This window comes from Gouania willdenowi, chromosome 21 (assembly GCF_900634775.1).
Source record: "Gouania willdenowi chromosome 21, fGouWil2.1, whole genome shotgun sequence".
NCBI classification, from domain to species: domain Eukaryota; kingdom Metazoa; phylum Chordata; class Actinopteri; order Blenniiformes; family Gobiesocidae; genus Gouania; species Gouania willdenowi.
This window is the reverse complement of record NC_041064.1, coordinates 17,982,459-18,007,440: the sequence shown is the minus strand read 5'-3', so window position 1 is coordinate 18,007,440 and position 24,982 is coordinate 17,982,459. Positions and strand designations below refer to the sequence as shown.

Here is a 24,982-nt window from a genome sequence, read left to right as displayed (position 1 = left end):
ATGACAGAAAAAAACATGACTCGTGTAAATCACCAACTAATTCAGTTGTCTACACGTCTGTCCCTCCAAATACACAAATTCAAAGAAGCGGCACATTTTTTTCCCTACGCTCACAGTTTTTCCTATGCTTACTGTACATTACATGATGGCAGTCATTTTTTATCTCATATTGTTGCAAGTACTCTTACAGTTTTCCTCAAATATTTCCCCCAAAATGTTCCCAAATTAAACAAAAATTTGTCATAAAATCAAGACAAAGTAAGTGAAGATTCTGCAGGGACTAATATCTGTCACTTATTGCTTGTAATATTGTCGTGCCTCATATACTTTCAATATTATTATAAGTGGAAGTGAAAACTAGGGCACATGAATGATAAAATTACTTGATTTACCTCCTATAATCTGCGGCCCACATGAGATTAAAGTGGTACTTATTTGGTCCCTGAACTAAAATGAGTTTGACACCTTTGCTGTAGGAACCTGGAACAATTCAAGACTCAGACCTTGTACCAGCGACTGAGATCTAGCTGCAATACAGATAGACTTCCGTCTGGATTTCCAGGCTACTGCTGTAGTGTATTCAAAAAGAAGACATTTTTTAAATCTAAATATTTTGTTGCATGAAATAATTTTTGGAGAAATTGTGCCATTACCTCTCATATTCATCGTTTTTTTTTTTCGTTCCCTGATTTCTTCACAACCAGGTTTTCGAGCCACCCTCTCCAACTCCATACATGCCACAACTTTCATTAATATGTGATGAGAGAGAAAGTCTCCTAAGACCTCAATAGGCAGAGACATTGTTTCGCTTTTAAAGTCATCTCAGTTGGAAGGAGCAAACTTCAGAGCGTCACTGAAGTGTCTAATGAAAGAAGTCTCCTCCTCCGCTGCTTCTGTTTCACACGGCGTATTAGAAATCTAAATGTTGACTGAAGACAGTTTTATTCTGTCTGTGATTTTCTCGAGTAACAAAAAAAAAAAAAAAGAAACACTGTAGAGTGTTTACTGTGTAGCCATGAAAGAGCTATGAGAGAGCTTATGACTACCCGGTGCCATTTTGGGAAGCGGAAAGTGAGGTTCATACCACAGTTCATCAGAAAGCTGAATCAAACTTTGAATGTTTGAGACAAAGATCAAAGTTATTTTCGGTCTGAAATATCACTAGACTCCCAGCACTCTTGTAAAATGTCTGCTTCATGTAAAGAACTATTTTCAACAAAGTCTAGCTGATATTGGGAATTAAACAGACACTGTACACTATGGGCAGAGGCAAAATACAAGGAATACGATACAGTGAAGAAGAAAAAGCTCAAATGTGCAATGAGCCACTGTTTTAAGTAGTACAAATCAAATAACTTTAAACACAATTCTAATATAGTAGAAACAACAAAATATTCTTTTAAGGATTTGAGCGACTTGGGACTGTAAAACATTTACTGTACTTTTAGGACATCATAATTACATTGATTTGCAGTCTGCAAAAGGAAACACTGTAAACTAAAATAATGGTTGGAATATTGAGTCAAAGAGGTAGTTTACAAGACAGGAAAAATGGCAATTGTACACATTGCAGCATTTTCTCCCAAAAAGTACTAATGTGGTCTTCCACATTAAATACATCAGTATTAGGACTTTCTAAATATCACTTGCTTTGTAAGACAGCTGACACCGGACTTATATTTTGATACTCATCTTCTACATTAGAAAAAGCTGATCAACAGCCATTAGATAGAGCAGAGCTTCCACAATTGTGATATTTCAGAAATCAAATAAGGCTCCATTTGCTCCCAAGTGGACCAGATTTGAGCAATTTTGAAAACCTACAATTGACAAATAATTGACTTTCTCTTTTAAAAATCCTATTTCCAATCAACTAAGAATAAGATACAAGGCTTCAATGACTAAATGATATTGTGTTTCACCAAATGGCCAATTCTTTCTCTGTAATTATTTTACAGGATTGGATGAAAATTGGGCCATAAAGCCTTGAGTTTTTAAACGTGAGATGGAACATGTTGCAAGTGGGCATTAGGTCTGGGTTTTAAAAAAAAGATTAATTAATTTAAATCAATTTAAAATTGAACAGCCAGATATAAATTCATAAAATCTTGAAATTGATCATTTAATACGTTTTTCTACAATGTGCAATGCAGTGCTGTGGGCTCAATTCCTAATGTAAACCTTAATATTTTTAATACTGCACCAAGTTAGAGTTACTTTCTACCATTTACAGCATTCGTTCTCTAAGAATCTCTTCCAAATTCAAGTAAGATTGGCAATGTGACAGAAAAGTCATTAACAGGATCGAAAATCGAATGAAATCACGGGCCCTTGGAAAATATGGAAAATCAAAATCAATACTCAGCTCTATTGGGCAATGATTTTTCTAATCTTTCCTCTGTCCAAAAACATAATGAACAATCTGATATTCTCAGTGAATGGATGGATGGTCTTTAAATTGTACATGTTATTTGATTTGAAGAAATCAAGCAAAAACACTACATTAGGAGATCCATTATTTTCACAATCAAACATGAGCATGCTGCTATATTTTTATAGTTTTGAATCTCCATATTGGTTTTATTGGAGAATTTTTTTGTTCAGAACTAAATCAAAATCTTTGTGTGTGAATTTATTTTTAGACAAATTTGAAATGTGAATTTTCAAAAGAAGTTGGGAGAAAAAGTTGCATCCTTACTTATGCAATGTTTAACAAACCTAATGCCGCCTTAAACTAACCATGGCTTGGTTCTAATCTACTACGTGAATGTAATACAGTCAAAGTCTAGCAAAAAAAACAACAACAAAACACTTTCAACTTTATTCCCTTTCCTTATTAGAGCAGATTGCTTATCATCTACTTCACAGAGCAGCTACATAGCATAGCTGACAGCAGTAAGGGAGAGCTGCACACATGAACTCCTCACTAACGCTATCCTACGTTAACCAGCTGTCCCCCTGTGGATTCAGCCTCGGCCAAACCTTTGAAATGTCCTTCAAGGCGTTAAAAAAAAAAACAACAACATGCACACTGCTTTGGGTAAAATCCTATTTGTACACTGTAATTACGCTTTGAAAAGTTGCAAAGTTTAAAGTTTCGAGACCTTTACTTATTCTCCTCCCATCTGGGATATCGATTGGGTTCTAAAACACATGTAACGCTCGACGTTCTTCAGAACAAAGAGGTTTCTCATTACGTGCGGTGCCTCAGAAAACTTTGAACATTTCAGATTTGATTTACTTGTGTTATCAGGGGAAGCAATCAGGCGAAATTTGTCAATAATTTTCACAACCATGGAACTGTCTGTAGTCCACAGGCAATTTGACTGCAATACCAGAATAGAAAAACATGCATTAACTACAAATAACTGGACGAAAAAACTGATAGAAAATGAGAAAACTAAGCTTAACTGCAATAAAAACGATCTTCAATCTGCTACAGGCCAAATGGGAACAGTAAACTTGTGTTCTAGCGTCGCACATTAAGTATACATCTAAACCAGAAGCCTGCATTTAATGTGTGTAAATTGCTCTGTGTGGTTACGGTTCTTGTTAAAATAAGCAAATTGGTCGCATCTGACTCCTTTATTCATTTGACCTAATTACAATAAACCTGTTAGCCAACTATTGCCACCAAAATGTGTTGAAAACGATACGTAATATGCTTACAAGGGTTTAGCAAAAGATGCATTTGCTGCTGTAGAAAATCTATTGTTTTTCCTTGGGTGTACAATATGGGACTTATTATCCAAACTGACCTTTCTGTGCATTGCTTGCTTTCTATGCTGGGGTTGCAGTGAAGAGCCATGACGTCCGGGGCCACTCCTCCAAGCAGTAATCAATAAAGACGTCCAGCTCCATACACGCCCGATGCTTCGCCCAGCTGCTTTGAGGGGATTTGTCCGAGATAAGAAAAGAGTGGGGAATCAAGCCCTGATGTATCGTTGTTATTTTTGCAGGGACACATTTGAATTGAGCACATGGTTTTTACATTCTTGAAAGTAACACACGGTGTTAAAATGACATATACACTACCTAAGTCAAACAAAAAAAACATACAATTTCCATGACGGTATTTTTGTAAATTGAAGAATTTCCTACAAAAAAGACAACACAACATTAAGCCATCTGTGACTTCAGAAGTCCTAAGAATCACAGCTAATAGATCTTTCTGAAATTTGAACTGCGCATGCGCTAGTTTTTGTCAGTGAACAGTGTCAACAACCCTCCATCCATTGATTTCCATTGAGCCAGAGGTGGTTTTAGTCTTACAAACAAGGTAAACCATCATGCCCAGTGAACATTGTTCCAGGAATGACTGTAAAACAGTATTTATGCATTCTGGAAGAGGAAACAGGAGAAATACGATGGACACGGCTGTAGTTTGGGTACTTGGAGATGCATCTGTGATCCACAGTTTATATTTGATATGTTCACCAGAGAGAAAAACATCAAATGTTAGTGAAAAAGGTAAATAAATGTATGATGGAAGGTTGTGTGTTAGCAGAGACGCTCCTCCAAGCTGTGATCAATAAGGATGTCCAGCTTTATATATGACCGACGCTTAGCCCAGCTACTTTGAGAAGACAAATACTTTTACCTGTAGTACTATGTATAAATACTATAGCAATAAGGATCCAGAAAATGCAACACGGGGTACAGTGTCTCAAACCTATGGTCAGCAGTCTGTCTATAGACAGAAGCCATTGCAGCGTTAATACACGGGTACATACACAGGAGCCACAAGCAGCTCAATCACTTTGAAGCTGTTTAAAATCAGTTCTTAGTTTAATTTTTAGAAGCTTTCAGTAACATATGCTTTGATTTGAAGGAACAATCAGCCACTTTTGATCTTTGGCTGCACATCAAAGTGCTACAAGTTCATCCTTTCGCTTGCCAGTAAATGTCAACCATCTTCCTTTGCAATATTCTTTCAAATTAGGTACACTTCAGTGCCTAAAATCATCAATATTCTGAATATCTCTGGTCTCTGTCATTGTAATAAGCTGGGGAAGGGTTATTGTTGTGCATCCCACAATGTAACACACAGCTCAGAAGTCAGAAGAGTTTATTTATTTTAGATTTGAACATCAGATTGGATATCAACACCGTCACACAAGAATTTGGCCCTTCAGGACCTCGGATAGTGGAAAAAAGATGAACATTAATTTAATTAATCTTTTATGGCATGCATTGTGTAAATAAGGTTCCTGTGTGGTTCAAATGTAACTAACCCGAGAACACTATTGACGTGTGATTGTCACCCGAGCAAACGTATTTACATTATTTTCATGAAGTTGTGTTAGCCAGAGTGTCTTGGGTTCCGGAGTAGCTTCAGCATCTGCTCTGATGTATTAGAAGGTGTGGATGTTCCTCTAATCCAAAGGCCGCTTCATCCACAAGTTTGGGTGATTTTCACCCAGCAATAGTGTTCGTGTCCCATTATCACTACACTGTATGTACTGACTGAAATGTCCATGCTACTGGACCAAAGGCCAAGTTTCCAGTTTCTTTTTTTTTATTTTAAGATTTCTAATTTTACAGTAATTGTGGTTAATATTTTTAGTCCACTCATGGTAGTTTTTCCCATTTTTTTAATGTATTGTCATATTTTGATATATTTTGATGATAGTTACTTTTTATTGGATATTTTACATCGGGTAAAAAGCTCCCAGGGATAGTGATGGTGTTTTGCTCATTTTAGCAATAGTGTTCTAGGGTTAAAGGCAATGAATTATTATTATTTCTTTATTTTTAGATTTTATTTTTATTTTTTTTTGATGTGATTTTTTAATTGAACAAGTACAGATACAAACAAAAGGGCACTTTTTACATTAATACAGATTATAGACAAAGTTCAAAGACAAAACAATAAGCAGTGTACTTACAACAAGGTGGGCTATTAAAAATCTTCACGTTTTTTTTTTTTTTTTTTTTTTAATAAATAAATGAAACAAGTCTAGTGAATTTTCTGCCATGAAGAAGTGATTAAAAAAAATTGCAAATAGTTTAAACTCGTTTCTCTAGTGGGTAAATTTGGTCTAAGATTTAAGGAAACGACATTTATGAATATAGTATTTACCAAACAAAACAAAATATTATTCAAAATAAAATCATTCATCTTATAATTAATAAACAAGCCACAGTTCACATCGGATACAGTGAACATATTAGGTTGAATCCCTTCAAATTGAAACCAATTCTGAACATGGTTAAAGAGAAAGAAAACGCACTCACGCTTGGTAATAATCTCGCGAGAACTCGGTGTGGTCACCAGGGGGAACGAGACTCTGAAAAGTTGTGCTTTTGCTTTCGACTTACAGTGATGCTCACTGGAAAGCTTGTTTTCACCTCATTTATCACCTGAAATAAACTAGAAATGCGTTCTGCGGCGCAGCCGACGCAGAAATAGTGATGTGGAGTCACGTCAACACGCTTGGATATACCGGCTGCGTGTTTAAGGTCAGTACACGACTTCGCCTTGTAGCTTATTGCTAAAGCTAAAGTAAACTTTGCGTTGTAGTTACTCGTCAAACACATATTATTACTTTGACAACGCTGCAGATACAGTCTTCTCTCGTTTATAGTTCAGCAGCTTAAGGTGGTTGTGTACAGTCAAAAGAGGAATGCTGTATGATGTTTGTGCTGTAATGGAGGTCAGTGTGAGTTTGTGTTTACTTTAGCCAGGGGGCTAAAGCATTGACTGTTGGCGCTAAAATTCAATAGCATTAGTGAATGTTTGCTGCGGACTAGAAACAAGGATGGACCAGCATCAGCTGTCATTACCACAGAGGTTCTTTATAAATAAAAAAAACAAAAAAAAAAAAACATTCCGACTCGATTTGGACTTAAATTTTGTCACCATGCCTAAGTATATGTTGACATATTACCCCTATTATCATTATGAAAGCTTTGTTTAGAAATCCAGGTCCAACAGAGGGTTTACGGATAATCATATACAGATGACACCTGTTGCAATAAAGACATTACGAATAACATTTTGCTAGCATAGCATGTAGTGTATAGCAATATAGGAGAAAAAAAAAAAAAAACACTGTTAATTTTTTATCAGAAATGGAAAACCTATAAGACCCAAGTGTGAATGGGAATCTTTGTAGATATAATACCGTGCTGTTCTCTTGTCTTTTGTTTGATATAATTTGTAAATTGCAGAAATAAAGAATTTAAATATCAATTTAATTTATGAAAATGAATTGTTTATGTGAATTCTAGAATTTTAAAAGGCAATTATTACCTGTCAATATTACCTGCAGCACTGTATATATATTTATATTTATTTTATATATTTATATTATTTGTTTTGTATCTTCGGGAAAAAGAGAAAAAAAAGTTAAAAAATAAATAAATGATTAATCCTGATCCTCTATCTATCCTTTATTTATCATTTATACCTATTATTATTATTATTATTATTATTATTATTACTGTTACTGGCTTGTGTTTTGTTTTTTCTGTTCTGCGCACCGACTACCGAGTCAAATTCCCTGTGTTGTTTTGTAAAACTGTACCTGGTGAAATAAACTTTTCTGATTCTGAATTATTCAGGTCCCAGAAAACAGGACAAAGCGGAAAAACTCTAGTATCCTCAAGCTAATAGGCACATGCCACATATTTACCAAAGACTAACCTAAACTAATACACCATTTAACATATTATACTGCAATAGAGTGAGCAAACGACAGCGGTGGGACGATATCTACAATATACAATACTGGGCTCACGATAATGATATAGAATGATATTTTTAGGAAAGTGGGGGAAAAAAGACCCAGAAAACTGCAGTTTGAAAAACAACCATGCTTTTATTTGACTTTAACTCTCGGGAGACGTGCATCGTTACTCTGGGTGTGACCTTTATAAAATGTAAAATAAACATTATGAGACCAATTTTTCCTGTTTAAAGTGCATCAAGTGTTACACTGCAAATAGAACACAATAAAAGGAGACTAACATTTTATACCAGACTGAAAAGTAAACCAAATCATGCCACCATCATCATCATCATCATCATGCCATTCTTTAAAAAATTATTTCTATCTGTGCATAAGCTTCTAACCCCAGATTTAAGATATGGATTGTATTAGACTAGTCTACTACACAAGTTTGAGGTTCAAATTGAAGGCAGTTCAATTCAAGCACAAAATACAACTCTACAAGGTCCTAACAATACTTACTTGTACAATTATGAAAATCACACTGAAATAATGACCACTGGAATGACCACTGGAATCATTGTGTGGCATATCCAAACATTGATTTAGTTTAAAGCATTAAACAACAAACATTTGGACAATAAAAAAATCTAACAATCTAACAGGCATTAGTAATAATATTAATAATCACTGTGATCAACAATCACATTAAACAATGCCCATTCACTATACAAAAAGCAACAAAATGAAGAATATTAGAATAATAAATCAGTTCTTAGAATTACCGCACATTTAGCTTCAATTGAAAACAGGACACATGATAAAGAGACATATCTACCTATTATTAAATACAAAGTAGTGATGCTTTGAGTACCTAATTATACAAACGGAGCAGTCATATGACCGTTAACAGCTAACATTGTGTTAGATTTAAAAACAGTGCCTTTGCTGACGTCATGTGACGCACGCAGGCTGACATCGAGGTGCTGTTCAGTGAGGTTCAGTTCAATTAAATGTTTGTCATTTTTAAGCCGAAATAATTTCTCGACAGCAAAATGTTTTCTTTAAAGCAGTGATTGTCTCACTTATCAGATCAATTCATGCTTCAATTGAACTGTTTCAGAAAAACCTAGTATAATAGACGAGTCGAATAATTGATGTGGAAACGGTTTAATGCTTAGATATTTGAGCAAAGAAATACTTTTGTGTGTGTGTGTGCGTGTAATATACATCAAAGTTTATAAATTTTAAACTATTCACAAGTGAAGTACTAAATTAGGGATGTGTGATATTGTTATTTATTTATGTATTTTTCCTCTCTCTACAGCTACATTTTTCAAAGAAGTTGCACAACTTCACTCACCATAATGCCGCCACCTCAAGTTCTAGAACCAATTCTGAAAATGAAGGTGGATGAGCTGTTCCTCAACTGGTTATGTGAGCCCGTAACCCAGTCACTGCTTAAAGATTACCTAGGCCTGATAAAAAAGGGGCAAAATATTGATCTGAGCTTTGGGGATGGCCAGAAAGATAAATCACTCAGCGTCAACGAGAACAACAACGTGACTCTGCAGAAAAACCTAGCAGAGAAGAGGCCATCACCCCTCATTGTTCCTTCCAGTCCCTCTTCTGTCAGTAGCCTGCCTGCTCGAAGTAGCAGCAACACCAGGGTGACGGGACCCAATGGAAGAGTCCTGCGGAGATCTGTCAGCTCAAAAAAGGTAATTCATTTAGTATTCATAGGTTTTTTTTATCCACGTGTAAAAATTGCTTTGGGCAATTAATTTTCTTTTTATTGTTTACATAGTACACAATTTTTCATGCCACAGAATATTCATAGAAAGTTTTTTTAAACTTAAAAAGGTGTGTCGTGCTTTTTTCATTTCATATATATATATATATATATATACACAGTATATACTGTATAATTTATTTTGCAGCTCCCTCTAGTCAAATGTTGGATTCATTTAGTGTTACGCTGTGATTGTTGTCTAAATAATTGAATCCTGCATTTAATTGTCTTCTCACTTTGACACCTATTCAAGTAATAAACAATGTTATGTGGCTATACTGTTTTTAATGTACTTTTTTTTTTCTTATGATTATATCAATTAACTGCATCTTTTTTAATCCCCCGTTTCTGTTTAGTTTTTAATACAGCTGTTTAATGAACCTCAAATAGCAATATTTTTAAACTAGCTGAACTGTATATCCTTAGCCTAATGGATTTTATTTTGGATTTATGGATGTTTTCATTGGCGTTCGTCTGTCTATCCATCCGTCTGTCTGTCCATCCTTCTGTCCGTCTGTCTGTTAATGTGACCGTGTGTTAGCATGATATCTCAGAGTTGTGAACAGATTTAAATTAAATTTGGTGAGCTAATAGACAATGTCAAAAGGAAGAACGAGTTTGATTTTTTGAGCTGATCGGTAAAGTATTGGTATTGTTTTAAATGCTTTATAGAAATGGCTTCTACTGCGTGTGTTGTCTCGTGGTCTTGCTGCTGTAATTAAGGTGAAATAATGATTGTTTTGTCAACTTTTTTGCTGATTTTATGGGCAATGTTTTTGGGTTTTTTGGTATAAGATTTTATGTTTGCCTTTTCCCCCCCAATTTAATATTTTAGCGTCTTTTTCTTGATAGAAGCGTTTTTTCCTCTGAGGTCTTAGTTTTCCCCATTGCAAACCACAAAAGATTGCTGGAAAACCTACTGCAGTTAAAACATTGGAACGCCAATATATTGTTATTGTGGAGTCCTGTTCTCCATAAGAATGTGTTGTAAATATTGGTGTAAAGCATAGCCTATTGTGTGTTTTACTTTGAAATCATGCAATATTGTTAATTGGGTGTAAACTGCATCTTTTGAGAAGAAACACAGCCCAATTAAACATTTAATAGGTCTAACACCTTTTACCCTTAGCCGAAGGGTGTAGTCATCAGTTTGTTGTTTGTATGTCTGTCCGTCCGTCGATTTTTGGCTAAAAAACAGCATTTTTGACGATTTTGAAAAAAGCTTTGTCATGGACTGATTTTAAAGAAGAAAAGGAGGTGGACCATTGATACCTTGCTGTAAGGTGACATTCACTCAGGGCTTTAGAATGGTGCTAAAAAATTTTCAGATCTGATCATTTTTGGCAAAAAAATGGCATTATTTAAAAGTCTCTATTTTTGGTCTCTGATATTTGATGTAGGTGTAAATCTGAGTTCATAACCCAGCAACAATTCATGCATCAAAACATTGGTACTAATATGGGGATTCTGGGAAATGACATTTTTCCAGTTGGACAATTGTTGGTGAAAAAACATTCACTCAGGGCTCTTGATTAGTGGCAAACCATTGTATCTTTGTGTTTGTTACAGAAACTACTATGTAATAAAATCCTATGCAGAAACAGATGAGTAATCATATTTAATAAGTTTTATTCCCCTACCGGTATTGTAAATGTAATGGGTGAACCATTTCCAACTATAAATCCACTGATGTGCTTAGCTTGGTCACAATAAATCAATGTAAATTATTATTGGTCACAGTTAATATTTTGAGCATTTTTCAAATGTCAGGCCGAGGGTTTTCAAGTGCGGGCCGGGCACGTTATGTTTATGTATGTGCTCTAGTGCACACTGTCCAGATGAGAGCTATGGATTAAAATGTTGTCTTGGTTGTACATTGTGAGCATTGGCAAACGTGATGACAGTGAGAGAGTCAGACAGCTGGGGGCACATGTGCCTTCGGGCTCCACCTCGTTCATGTTGCTGAAATGCTAAAGATGGGCATGAATAGAGTCACCAAACATCCTCTTGTTAAGCCCTGTCCTGTACATTCTATGATAATAAATGTAGCAATGACAATCTCCAGATTTTTAATTCTTTAAAAAAAAAATTGTTTAAACATCCAGTTAAATTGTCTGGCTGCTTTATCTAGAATATTTGTTTGTGTGTGAGGTATAAAACCCAATGAGATGACTGGATGGTTATCCTTACACATACAGAGACTTAGGAGATGTCACAAAAACAATTTTTCACCCAAACACAATACAAACTCTAGGGAGGCCTTTTTGCGTTATTGGTCATATGGAGTTTTTAATGACCTAATTGTTTCTGCAGAGGAGGAACCTTTTGATTTACAAAGAATCTTTGAGTAAATCTTAAATAACATTGAAATGTATCTAGAAATTCTATTAAAGTGACCTTTTTAAAAATAAAATAAGGGCTTGTTAAAATGATGTGCTAATTTGTAATATTTTATGACCTACAGAGGGTGATTGAAAGAGTAATAATATTTTTTCCAACTAAGAGCCATCAGTGTTGAACTTTTTTAAAGAGTTCATGTTGTCTCTTGCCAGAGTACAATGAGCCCTAGTGGAAATATATGGAGGTTTACACATTGATCTAAGCTTTCAGATTTTTAGTGCCTTAAATTTTTTTCATAATAGCCCTTTGCTCCTAGTGCTGTCTCAAACTGGATTAATATAAAACAACTGCTAGAAGTTTGTGTATTGTGCGGTGATGTGCCATGGCAAGTGGTTCACTCTGTCACTCAGTATTACGGGGATTGCAAGCCTTTATGTATGTATTGCTTCTATTTTTAGGACAACAAAATGAATTCTCACATACAGACAAATTCTTCAAAGGATTACTGAAAAATTCAATTTATGTTGCACTGGTGCAGCGTGGAACAGCTGGTCTGACTTTGACGTGAGCCACTGATATAGATAGCCTTGGTTCCCCTGTGTTCACTTTAGTTACTCGGAACTATGCCATTGAGATGAGGTGTGGCAGCGTGTTCGTCCTCTTCGTAATTTACTGTGAAACTACTTCCTGATTTCATTATACTGTATGGAGCTCATTGTTCAGATTTGTTGTTGTAATTAGTTAAATTCTAATGTGTGGGAAAAACCTGTTTGATTTTTAACATCGCATCTATGTTTGTGTAACAAGTCACAAACCTAGACCTATTACCATGTTTACAAATGTTTCGTTTCTCTTTGGTATATGATTGGTAAGGATTAAAGATTTATTCTGATCCATGTATTTTTATAACATGTTTGGTTGGGCTCAGCGACATAGAATCTATTTGAAGCAGGGGTTCCCGAGGTCAAGTTATCACTTGCTCGACCTGTCAGAGAGAAACCAGGTCTCAAACTGTTTCCAGCAAGTGCTTTTATTTTCCCGTCTTAGTCACTTAAACATTGGCGGGGTACAATTCCAAACTGGTATTCAGCTTGGACTGCGTCAATACCCTATTGATGTCCCATCTACTCAATTTCACCAATTAACCACACACGAAAAGCAAAACAAATCAGGCAGAATTACAATTACGGAAACACTATCATAGGCCAGAAAATAGGGGAAAGTATTTTCACATACCTGATCAAGACTTATGATATTCAATGACCCTAACTTGTCATTGGAAAATTATATTCCTATATTTTAAAAAAGACCCATTCACATGCACCTTAAATCTTTGCATTAGACTGGATCTGGTTTTTGTAGCCTAAAGGTTACTTCAATTGAACCTAAATTGTAAGCTTCACCAAAAGATTGTGTATAATACTAGTGGTTTAGTTAGGTAACGTTTGTCAAATAGCGATGTTTACTAAATAACTTCTCCATCAGTGCCATGTTGCTGCTGTGTCAGCATTTTTCCATGTCACGGGTAGTGATGTACAGATGTTTTATCTGATTTGGTGTAGCCGCAGTGCAGCCTTCAAAGCCGTCTGCAATGAGTTTCCAACAGAAAGACTGCCCACATTGGCACCATGTGATGCTCACCATGTTGGATAGGATGTCATGCACATCTCTGCAACATTATCCCACCTCAGAATCACTAGAATATGGTGACTCAGGGTCCTCGTAAGCATGATCACTCTGGCTCAAACAGACACCAATTCACACACATTTCATTATAGTTATTAGTAGACGACAATGTTAGATTTTCCGTAATCGGGGCTAATCAATAGAAATAACATTCACTTCCTGACACAAAAATGCCAATATATTTAAGAGATTTGACATGTTTTTGTGTACAACTCGTCAGAACACATGGTAGTGAAAAGCAAGCTTCAAGTTCAAGTTCAAGGTTCTTTATTGTCAAATATGCACCATGTTAAACATACAGCACAGATGAAATTGCAATCCCCCCCCAACCCCCAGTGCAAACCTGCAGTGCATAAAAAGAGCACTTAAAACACAAAAACACACAACAAACACACAAAAAAACAACTAGCAATACTATACAACAAATAACTTAACTAAAGACATTCGGACAACAAATAACGAACAACAGACAATCGACAGACAAGGCACTTGTGAGTGTTCCAATACGAGGTAGAATGTGGATAAATTACTATGAGGTAGAATATAAATAAATTACAGTATTAATAATATAAACAGAGTGCAGATTAAATTACGAAGTTAAAAAGTGAGGTAGTGTGCAAATAGTACAATAGTACCATTCCCACTTCTGAAACATACAATAATTACATTTATAACATGCGTTAACCCAATGAATCCCTATTCCCTAGTAGGTATTTTTGGCACAATGTTTGGAGGTTAAGTATGCCAGTAATTAGGGCTGTCACTTTAATGCATGAATTGCGATTCATTAATTACATCAAGAAATAATAGCATAAAAAAAATACTGCCGTTAATCTTTTTTTTTTGCACTCCAAACAGAGCGGAACCTTTATTATTTCAAGAGTTCCCGGTATACCCATAATACTGATGCACAGACTACAATACCAGACAGGAGACTGCCGAGCTGCTCAGCTTTGTTTGCATTAATTTTGGCTTTTAAAAACACCGAATGGAAAACTAAAGCCTAGTTGTGTGCAAACTGTGCAAGAAAGAGTTTGCCTTATCACCAGAGCTTTGTAGCCTTCTCAATGTAGAAGCTAGCACGGTCAGCTAGCACGGACACTTGGACAGTGCAACATGCTGCAAGGACGCCATGACTGACAAATGAACAAACTCACTGGATAACTATCATTATCTGAAGAAGTTCAGAATCAGAAAAGTGTTCTTACTGTTAATGATTAGCTAAATTATAGCACTACATATGATGTTTTATTTCACTTGTATTTTCTGTTATTTAGAGATTGACAAAAGGACATCTCAAATGCAGCGGAATGTAAATTTCTACGCCTGCATCTGTTCCAGTCTGTTAAAAACGAACAATAAATGACTTTATAAAGCCACTTTGTTATATATCAATGTTTTGATCTGCCACAATAATGTAATTTTAATGAAAATACCTCAAGTTTAGGGCGGTTGTCAGCAATTTTTAGGCGCGATTAAAAAGAGATTAATAAGAATAATTAATTACAGAGCATGATTAATTAATCGCACATTTTTTTAATATCTTGACAGCACTACCAGTCATCACATCAAATTAAGGAAAGCTGATAAAATGCTAAAAAAAAAAATCTTAAAGGGGATTTCAGAAAAAGTTTTGATGGAAAATCAGAGGACCTATAATATTTTTACTAGGGCTGCACGATTTTGACAAAAAAAACCTAATTGCGATTTTTCTGACAGATTTTGCGATTTGATTTGCGATTTTTGAAAATATTGTATACGTTTAAACGCATATGCATTTTTTTTTTTTTTCCAAATTCCGTTTTTTCCACATCAACTTTTTGGTTTTTTTTTAGAAATATAAATCAATTTTTTCAGAAAATATTAGTTTTTCACTCCTGTGAAGAAACAAAATAAATACTAATAAATAAAAACCCATAATTAAACAAAAATGTATGTCAAAAATAACGTAAGGTACAATTAAAAGGTAGATATAAGTTGTACTGAGGAAACAAAATAAATATTAATAAAAAGAAAACTATAATTAAACAAAAATGTATGTCAAAAATAAAAATGTAATTTAAAATAATGAGTAAGATACAATTAAAAGGTAAATATAAGTTGTACTGACATGGATTATTCTGAATGCTCATTTTTCATTATTCATGTCATATAAAGATGTATGAGAGCAGCAGTAATGTCACCCAATCCCCCCTCTTTATTGATTAAATTTTGACCGAGTCAAGACCAAGACCAAGACCATAAACATTTTTTTTTTTTTCAATTTAAAAAAATATATAAATAAATAAAATTATGATTTTTTTTTTTAATGAGTCCGGGCAGCCCGAGTCCGAGATAAGACCGAGTCAAAATGCTTCCGAGACAAGACCGAGACCTTTAAAATTTGGTCTCGAAACCAAGACCGGTCTCGACTACTACAACACTACAAATCTGGGGGAAAATGGGTTCTTTGTCTCCATTGTTTTTTTAATTGATAAGTTAGTCTTTTGTTTATTAATAAGTTCTAAAACTTAATTGACGTTACCATGACTAGTACAAGTAACACTTTTGAATTTTACATTTCTAAACAGGACTGATTCTCTGCGCTTGTTGTAAATTAAAGTTCATTTGTTCATTGGTTTACCGGTACTCTGGAAGTATAGCTCACGTCTAGAGGACATTGTTTTTATAAGGTTTGAAAACACTCATCTTTCAAAGCGGTCAATACCAAAATTCTATCCTAACAAGTTATCTGACACCATGAGGTTTCAACATATAGTTCTGCTGGTGGTCAGAAAACATGTTTCATAATCTTATCTGTTACACAACAAAGGGAACATGAGTGAACACATGTTTGGAGAACTAATCAAATTGAGACTTTTACAGATTAGACATTATTAGGAATGAGCAGGTGAGTCCTTATGTTGCCTGTTTGTCACAGTGACCTCAGTCTGTGGACGTGGAAGGTAAAAATGTTCTTGGTACATTTTTTCAATCATTTTCTCCTGCAGTGGCCCAGACACAACTTAGAGAATTTTTGCCCATCAGTTGAATGCAATTTCATAGGAGTGTCACCATTGTGTTCAGAATCGAAAATATTGTTGCTATTTCGTGTATTAAACAACATATTGTCATCCGCGCTCTGTTTATGTAACAGCATATATACGATTTGCTATTACGCATGTAATGACATTACATGAAAGTTAGTATTTTCCTGTGGTGGATCAATATTTACGTTTATGGACTAGATGAGCATCAACAAACAAAGTGAGAATAAAAAGGCAGTCATATACATTGCTTATCAAGCCTGTGCAGTGTCCTGTGTAGAGAACAATAGGAACTGGGTTTGAGCACAAACCATAGGAAAACCATGCACTCTGTGAACCTGTCATCTAAAAATACTGGTGGGCCTTTAGGTTTGAAGTACAATAACAGTGACACTGCCAACATGTGTTCATTCAGATACGTTTTTAATGTGGATATCACTGTGCCATTTCTATTTAATTATCGTTTACATCAGTTAGTTTAAAGGTATTGGGCTTTCCCTGTGTATAGTTGGTGCATTGAAAGCAACTTCAGAGCTTTTTAGATCTTCATATTTGTGGAGAATTGATGTAATTGCCATCATTCCAAGACATCAGCAGCCGGAAGTATACAAACTAAACATACCTTCTTGTTTCTCCAGATCCAGTTTCATGGATTGCCCAAACAGTGCTTGCTAGTGCTTTTAATAGGCACAGACTGGTTCGGTCATCATTCTTTGAATTTGACATGTCCCGTTCCCTCCCACCTCTTCTATTGCACATCAACTATAATAAGACATGGAATGGCTGGCAGCCCAGCCTTCCAAACAGGAGGCAAAACAAAGACTACCAAGACACAGGATGCAAAAATAATTGGAAATGTGAATGTCTCGTTGTGCATTTTCGTTGTTTGATGGCTTGATCCAGGGTCTTGGTGAAAATATGATGTTTGTTTTATTTTCTGCAGGAACCAGTGCATCTCTGTTTTGTTGGTTTTTCTATGTATTCATTAATTCTTTACTTTAAGGAGATGTGTGACTGATTTAGGAAAAAGCATCCTTTTGTCACTTGCTTTTCATTTCATTACTACATGTAAAAGTAAATGGTCAATTAAATACATCTATATGGGTTGAAGTTAATGTGTGTTAGTGAGTATGCTTCATAGTACATAATATTTTGTATATGTAGCTGCTTGTATCTAATGTGTTGGTTGTCCTAAAAGCCCCAACCTAATTACCACCAGTAGAGAAACATTTTTATTTTATCCCATTGTATAACACGGTTTCTTCTTTCTTCACTTTCTGCAGTACAGACTGACGTCCTCTCCATGGTTTACCCCTTCCCATGCCCTGAGCTGTATTAGAGCACGGTGCCCATTGTGTTGACTGTGATCGACTGGAAGATCAGGGAAATGTTGCGTGTTTATTAAGCATTTATTTGTCCCGTATCTTTAAGACCAATGTGTCCTTGTATGCTTTACAAATATGTATAAAGGTCAAATCACTGTGTCAGTTCATTGTGTTGTGTAGAAATATCACAATCGACGTGGATCTAGGAGCCAATCCTGTGTATGGACCAGTGTGGGGTTATAGAAAAAGTAATAATAATGGCTTAGATTTATATAGCGCTTTTTTCAAGGAGACTCAAAGTGGGTTACAATAACCATTTTTCATTCTCACCTGTCACTCACACCAATCATACAAGTAAATATCAAGTAAATGGTACAGTAAGTCTCCTTTTAGACCTGGGAGAGGAAGTACATTCTCCCACTGAGGCAGTGGTTCATAAACTGGAGGTCTAGGGTGTGAAGTCATCACATCGAGAATGGCCTTGCTGAACATTGAGCACGAAGAAAAAATATATTTTATTTCACTCAAAGAACTTTTTACTGTTCTAAAATATGATTGCACTTTTTGTGTCATTATCCCCCGCCGCAAAGTGTGAAGAGGAATATAGGTTTAAGCTCCGTCCGTCCAGGTTAAAGGAGACAGCTTTTCTCAGAAACCGTTTAAGATACGATAACCAAATTTGCTGTGTGGCTTCAGGGTATCAATACCTTGATGGAGTTTGAAAATTAGAAGCCTGCAATTATTTCTTCTGGAGTTGTTGCCCTTGTTTTTTGTTTTTTTTTTAATTCTGTTTGAGGTATCTTCAAAGGGGACAGCTTTTCTTTGAAATAGTTTAAGATAGTTAGTACTTTTACAGTGGGGCAAAAAAGTATTTAGTCAGCAACCAATTGTGCAAGTACTCCCACTTAAAAAGATGAGAGGCCTGTAATTGTCCGGGCCTGTCTGAAGTTTGCTAGAGAGCATTTGGATGATCCAGAAGAGGATTGGCGAATGTCATATGGTCAGCTGAAACCAAAATAGAACTTTTGGGTAAAAACTCAATTCGTTGTGTTTGGAGAGGAAATAATGCTGTGTTGCAGCCAAAGAACACAATACCAACTGTAAAGTATGGGGGTGGTAACATCATGCTTTGGGGCTGTTTCTCTGCAAAGGGACCAGGACGACTGATCCATGTAAAGGAAAGAATGAATGGGGCCATGTATTGTGAGATTTTGAGTGAAAACCTCCTTTCATCAGCAAGGGCATTGAAGATGAAATGTGGCTGGGTTTTTCAGCACGACATTGATCCCAAACACACCACCCGGGCAATGAAGGTGTGGCTTTGTAAGAAGCATTTCAAGGTCCTGGAGTGGTCTAGCCAGTCTCCAGATCTCAACCCCATAGAAAATCTTTGGAGGGAGTTGAATGTTTGTGTTGCCCAGTGACAGCCCCAAAACATCACTTCTCTTGAGATCTGCATGGAGGAATGGGCCAAAATACCAGCAACAGTGTGTGAAGACTGACAGAAAAAGTTTGACCTCTGTCATTGCCAACAAAGGGTACATTACAAAGTATTGAGATGAATTTTTGTTATTGACTAAATACCTATTTTCCACCATAATTTGCAAATAAATTCATTAAAAATCCTACAATGTGATTTTCTGGATTTTTTTCTCATTTTGTTGCTCATAGTTGCGGTATACCTATGATGAAAATTACAGGCCTCTCTCATCTTTTTAAGTGGGAGTACTTGCACAATTGGTTGCTGACTAAATACTTTTTTGCCCCACTGTATATTCTGATGTGATAATATTTTCTTATGTATACATCTAAGTTCTTAGATTTAGGACATTTAGGAAAAGGTTTTGAGTTATAATGACAACCAATTTGGCGGGGGATGTTGATGACTGTCTTTTTGTTTATATGAGTTTTGAAGAAGAATATATTTTCAAAAAAGGTTAAATATTTTTCCCCATTTTGTCAAATAAAGGTTATATTTTTTTACCCATTTTGTTGACATTTTGTTGCAATGGGGGGCGTTAATGGTTTTCATTTTTCAAATGAGGGCACAACAGAAAACGTATGGGAACCACTGTCTGAGCTAAGGGCTCAGTCAATCCAATCTGGGATTTAGGGTGTGTGTTTTGAAAATGATTGAGAGGGTGCTCTGATCAGGAGGGTTTTTTACAACCATAAACGTGTGACAGGGATTTCCCACGCCCAGTGCTATGATGTTCAAGTGACAAGCCAAGTCCTGCAGTGTATGTTACTACACCTTCCTGAAGAGAAAGGGCATTCCAGTTACTTCCAAGCCGGATTTAGCTTAGGCTTTGTTTACTTAAGGGATAAAAGCTGATAACTTTTTGGTAAACTTTGGCAGATGGTTTGGACCAGTAATGGACTAAAAAGGGATCTATGTACTGTATAACTGCTTTCGTCCTGTACTTTGTCTGTTTTTGTTGTTGTTTTGGTTTTATGTTTCTACTTGTATTGTTTGACTTACAATAAAAATAAATCAATACATTGTTGAAGTTTATGAATCGATTCAGAATTGTGGATGGTTAGAATCGCAATTCTTATGTGAATCGATTTTTTTCCCCCACCCCTACAAGAAAACAGAGCATGTCATCCTTCCTTCTAGCCTAAGATATCTGTTTTCCCACAATGCCAACTTTCACTAAACATTTTATATAAAGTTCCTATAAAAATATCGTGGTTTGTTTGCTATTGTGCTATTAAGTGCCTTCTTCAATTTCACCCCTGGCTGCAGAAACATGTCTGTCTTTTTACATAACCTCCCATGAGCACTGAAGAATGCAAACTGGATAGGGCAGGTCTTGTGCATACACCCCTCCCATCCCACACGCACACTAAGTGACTCCCCACACACATGCACCCAGTCACTTCTTATCTCCCCACTAGCTCTGAGGCAAGGGCTCCCTGACCCTGCACTGTTTGTCTGTGCTTGAGTTTGAGCCTGGGACAGAGCAGGGATCTGGACTGGCAGCGAGCAGCTGATCTCTTGCATTAAGAGGCTCTAACCTTGACAAGAGGACAAATCACAGGGACATACTCGTACACAGAGGACCTCTTTGGTTTTAACCACATATTACTCACACTGAACACTGCCAGTGAATTGTTGCAGTTCAAGGAGGATAGTGCTGGATTGAGGGCTGTGTTATTGTATATGTGCGCCCCGTCCTGTCTGGAGCTAGGATGAGGATGAAGGAGCTTTCCCTGCGTCAGGACCCTGACCTAAGGAAGGAGCTGGCCCTACTCGCTCGTGGATGTGACTTTGTTCTGCCTTCTCGGTTCAAGAAGAGGCTTAAAGCCTTTCAGCAAGGACAGGCAGGTGTTTGATTGACTTTCATTTTATTTTGTAGCTTTTTTCTTCCTTTTAGCCTCAGACTAGGCCCAGTAATGTTTGTATGTACAACCTCTACGATGGCATTCAGACTGCTGTTATACTTCAGCTTTATATCACCTTCTCTTGGAATATAAAACATTACTAAAACAGGTTCCACATATGTTTGTGTCTCAATCAGCTTTGTTCTTCTCATTAAAAGACTTTTGCAGTTATTTGAGGACAAGGTATTCTCCAACTGAAGCACACTGATGTGTCAGCTTTGGTTTCAGGGTGATGTTTCATCTGGTGTGGTATGTTTTGCTCAGCCACTTTGCCGTTCCTCTTTGAGAGCTCATCCATGTCAATGTGCAAAATGTCAGGTGGCTTAGCAGTTGTGCTCAAGAGCTTTGCTTGTGGTTAGCATGAAGTGAAAGGGGACAGTGTGCAGCGAGGCAACGTGAGATGTTTATGTCCTTTTATAGCCATGGTTGATAGCAACACAGCAGACAGAGGAGCTGAGGAGCAGCATTTGTCAATATAGTCGGGTTAAAATGAGCACACTACAAAGATAAAATACAGTGGAATATTTTTACTATCAAATTATCCTTATCTGTGTAGGTTTGACCATGGAAACTTAAGGCTTAGTTTTGATTTGTCAAAAGCAAATATGGATAACATTTTAAAACAAAATGAGAAATAATTTTATACAGAATGGTCTTTGTTGTTTTTGATATGGGTCACAAGTGGTTACGTGGCAGCGTAACAGTAAAGACCTCATGGTTTTAACGAGTACCTGTATTGGAACTGTATTTAACATAAAATATATTACCAATAAACAAAATATGTGCACACTTTATTTTAAAAAATAATAAACACATTTAAGCAATTTTAAACCTGAAAATTCAATCTGTAGAGAGCAGCCATGTTTGTCCAGATGTGACACCAAGTTGTTGATTCCAGTGTAGTTTACCTTATAGGTTCCACCTGATTTCTTTGATTTTTTTTTCTGTTGTGCTTTTCTTGTTTTATTTATTACTATGGACAACACAAGGATATATTGATGAGTTACTTTGCTGTGCATCAGCGCAGCCACAGCTAGCAGTCCACTGCAAGCCGTCAGCTGCACTGTTTACATGTGTCAGGCTGCACGACGCGACTGATGAGGAGAGAGAGAGTGAATGTACCAAGGGATGATTTTGTGAGGGCATTGGAGTGAATTAGAGAAGGCAAATCCACTAGAGAAGTACCGGTTGCAGAGCCTCCGGCAGCACTATCTTTAACTGGCCAATGTCACTACCACATCTAAGGTGAGCATAATGGCGACCACCATGTCTGATGGATGAGAAGCTTTTTTTCTCCTCCTAGGTCCCCAAAAGGACTTTTTAAGAAAATAACCCAACTTAACCTCAAGTATCGTGAGCTTTTCATAGAGCGTACAGTTAAAATTCAATAAAAGGTTCCCTTTAAACCAAAATGATCAATGGCCCTGGACTTATTGGCTTTTCAGGAGCAAATGTTTGATATAGTTTATTAGTTTTTTTGGCAGGGACCATATACGGAAAACATTAAACAAGGTAAAGATGCTCTATAATGCTGCGTTTACACCGGATGCATCACGAAATGTTCTTTGGACCAGATTACATACAAAGTCAATGGATAGATGCACCCCAGATGCGAAATCTTTCCTGTGCAGCGGTGCAGTTCGATCCTCACGTCAAGAGCATTGGGTGTGTGAGCGCGCTCCCAATTTTGTCATATTCCCACATTTGCAAGTTCAAAATATTGAACTCCTGCGACTGTTTCGCATGGCAAAAGCCAATCAGAGTCTTTGTTGACGATGACGTCAGGTCGTCAACACAAACACCGGTCTGTTCACCCACTCACTAGTAGAAGCTTTATGTGACCACCTGGAGCTGTATTACACAGCCTTTATACCCGGGACCGGACTAGGAAGGATTTGGCGTGGAGGTGGTAGTAGCAGGTAAAAGTTCTTTCTGTAGTTTTCATCTTTGAAAGTCGGCACTGAGCTAGGATAGCATTTGCCGTTTATCACACCGGCTTTTTTCACTGATGGTTTATGTTTCTGAGAGGAGAAAAATGAGTGCAGCTCCTCACTTCAGCAGGCAGTGAAACTCACCGAGTTGGATGTGTCGCTGGTGGGCGGTGCTTTGCTTCAAATGTGCATATGAAGCGAATGGGGACATTTTTTGATCCTGCAAACCCTGCCGAGCGTGTCGTGCGGCAGATGCATCCGGTGCCACAGAAGACACATTCTGTGTGAACGCAGCAGAACAGATTATTGCGTTTTTGTAAATTCCCACGGATATTTAAAAAGGGAAGCCGGACAAAAGCAAAAGGATAATTCAATTAAATTCAATTCATTCATATAGCGCTAATTACAACAAAAGTCATCTCAAAGTGCAACACTTAAATTAGGTCACATACACTTAAGATATGCAGGCTTGGCTTTTTAAGATCCTTTTTTTGTCTAAATGGAAAAGTGTCTATAATGTGTGGTGGCCTTCAGTTAAGTGGGGAGCTTGTTCCAGTTTGCTATGGCTGTGTATGAGCAAGCTGATTGTCCAGAAACCCAAAATGTGGGTTTCCTTTGGTAAATGTTGGTGTGATTGTCTGTTTACCTTGTTTTGGACTAGTAACCTAACCATGGTTCTCAATATCTTCTCCCCTTTGTAAGATGATCGGCCCCAATGCTTATTTATGTGATTGAATAATCACTGAAAAATGCCATTATTAATACCCACACAGAGGAAAGTAGTTATTTGTTGTGATAGTTTTTTCTTTTTGTGTCATTTAATATGTGATGAAATTGACTCAGCACAAGTCATTTTAGCTTGGCTGATTTCTTAATCATCATAACATTTCATTGAGTTTTAAAGACTATATTTAATTGGTATGTGTGAATGGTTGTGCAATTATCTCCCTGGTGTAGGTCATCCACATGATGAGAGTCAGGAATGAAGACAATCAATTTGATCTCTTAATCCTCTGTGCAGTGTAAAAAAAATCCTCCTGATTAAAACCAAATTTAGTTTAAGAAGCATGCCTGGACAAGATCTAACATGATGTCATTATTATTGTCATAATCTAAATTATAATTACAGTCATTTGCACTATTGAGTGCACATGCTTTTCTGGGTGAGCAAGTTTTGAATGAAGGTTGTTACAGAACTTCATAGTATCAGCGTCTTAGCTTCATTAATATATAAAATTCGACAAATCAATAGATCAACTGCAGATTACTTATGTATTTATTTCTCATTAAACTACCGGTATGTAGAATAAGATAAAATAATTTATAACTGTAACCTGACCAAAATTAATAATCCAAGTCTTTTTTAAATACAGTAGTTAATATCAGAATATAGTGAGATTAAGTAAAATGATGGCAATTGCAAGCTAAATTCAGTACTTTTAGGTCAGTAAGTCATATATATTTAGATGTTTAATTTTAGCTAAGGTGACTGCTGTTTTTGTCTGTTTGGTGTTTTGATGCTGCTTTATTTAGCTTTTCCATAAGTGAAGGTTTTCTATTAGGTTAATCTACTGATCTAGTAATAAGTCGATTTCAAAAGCATTGGAACGCTTTTATTTTCTTTGCATGTCGTCAATAAGCTTTATAATTGGCCAAAGAAGAAAATCAAAGAGTGGAAACACGTAACGGTGTGTTTTCACATGGGGTCAAACTTGTTTGAGTATGCTCAGCTATTATCTACCTACTCAGGGAAATACACAAATGTTGTATATTTGTTTATTTGAATGATTGAAATGAATAGAATCAGTCAAACATCTTGAAT

At 36.3% G+C, this 24,982-nt stretch overlaps 1 protein-coding gene across 2 annotated transcripts in view; it reads left to right on the top strand.

Moving 5' to 3' along the window:
* The first annotated feature begins 6,280 nt into the window (after positions 1 to 6,280).
* The window catches only part of ppp2r3b (protein phosphatase 2, regulatory subunit B'', beta), a 36,629-nt gene continuing 17,927 nt past the window's right edge, over positions 6,281 to 24,982 (top strand). The window contains exons 1-2 of one of the 2 annotated variants that reach the window (XM_028435681.1): positions 6,281 to 6,462; positions 9,001 to 9,394. In XM_028435681.1, the coding sequence (XP_028291482.1) occupies positions 9,041 to 9,394 (354 nt within the window). In that variant the 5' untranslated portion in view covers positions 6,281 to 6,462; positions 9,001 to 9,040. Of the gene's footprint in view, positions 6,463 to 9,000; positions 9,395 to 20,690; positions 21,170 to 24,982 lie in introns of those variants that run through there. The other variant, XM_028435682.1, reaches the window with a different exon arrangement.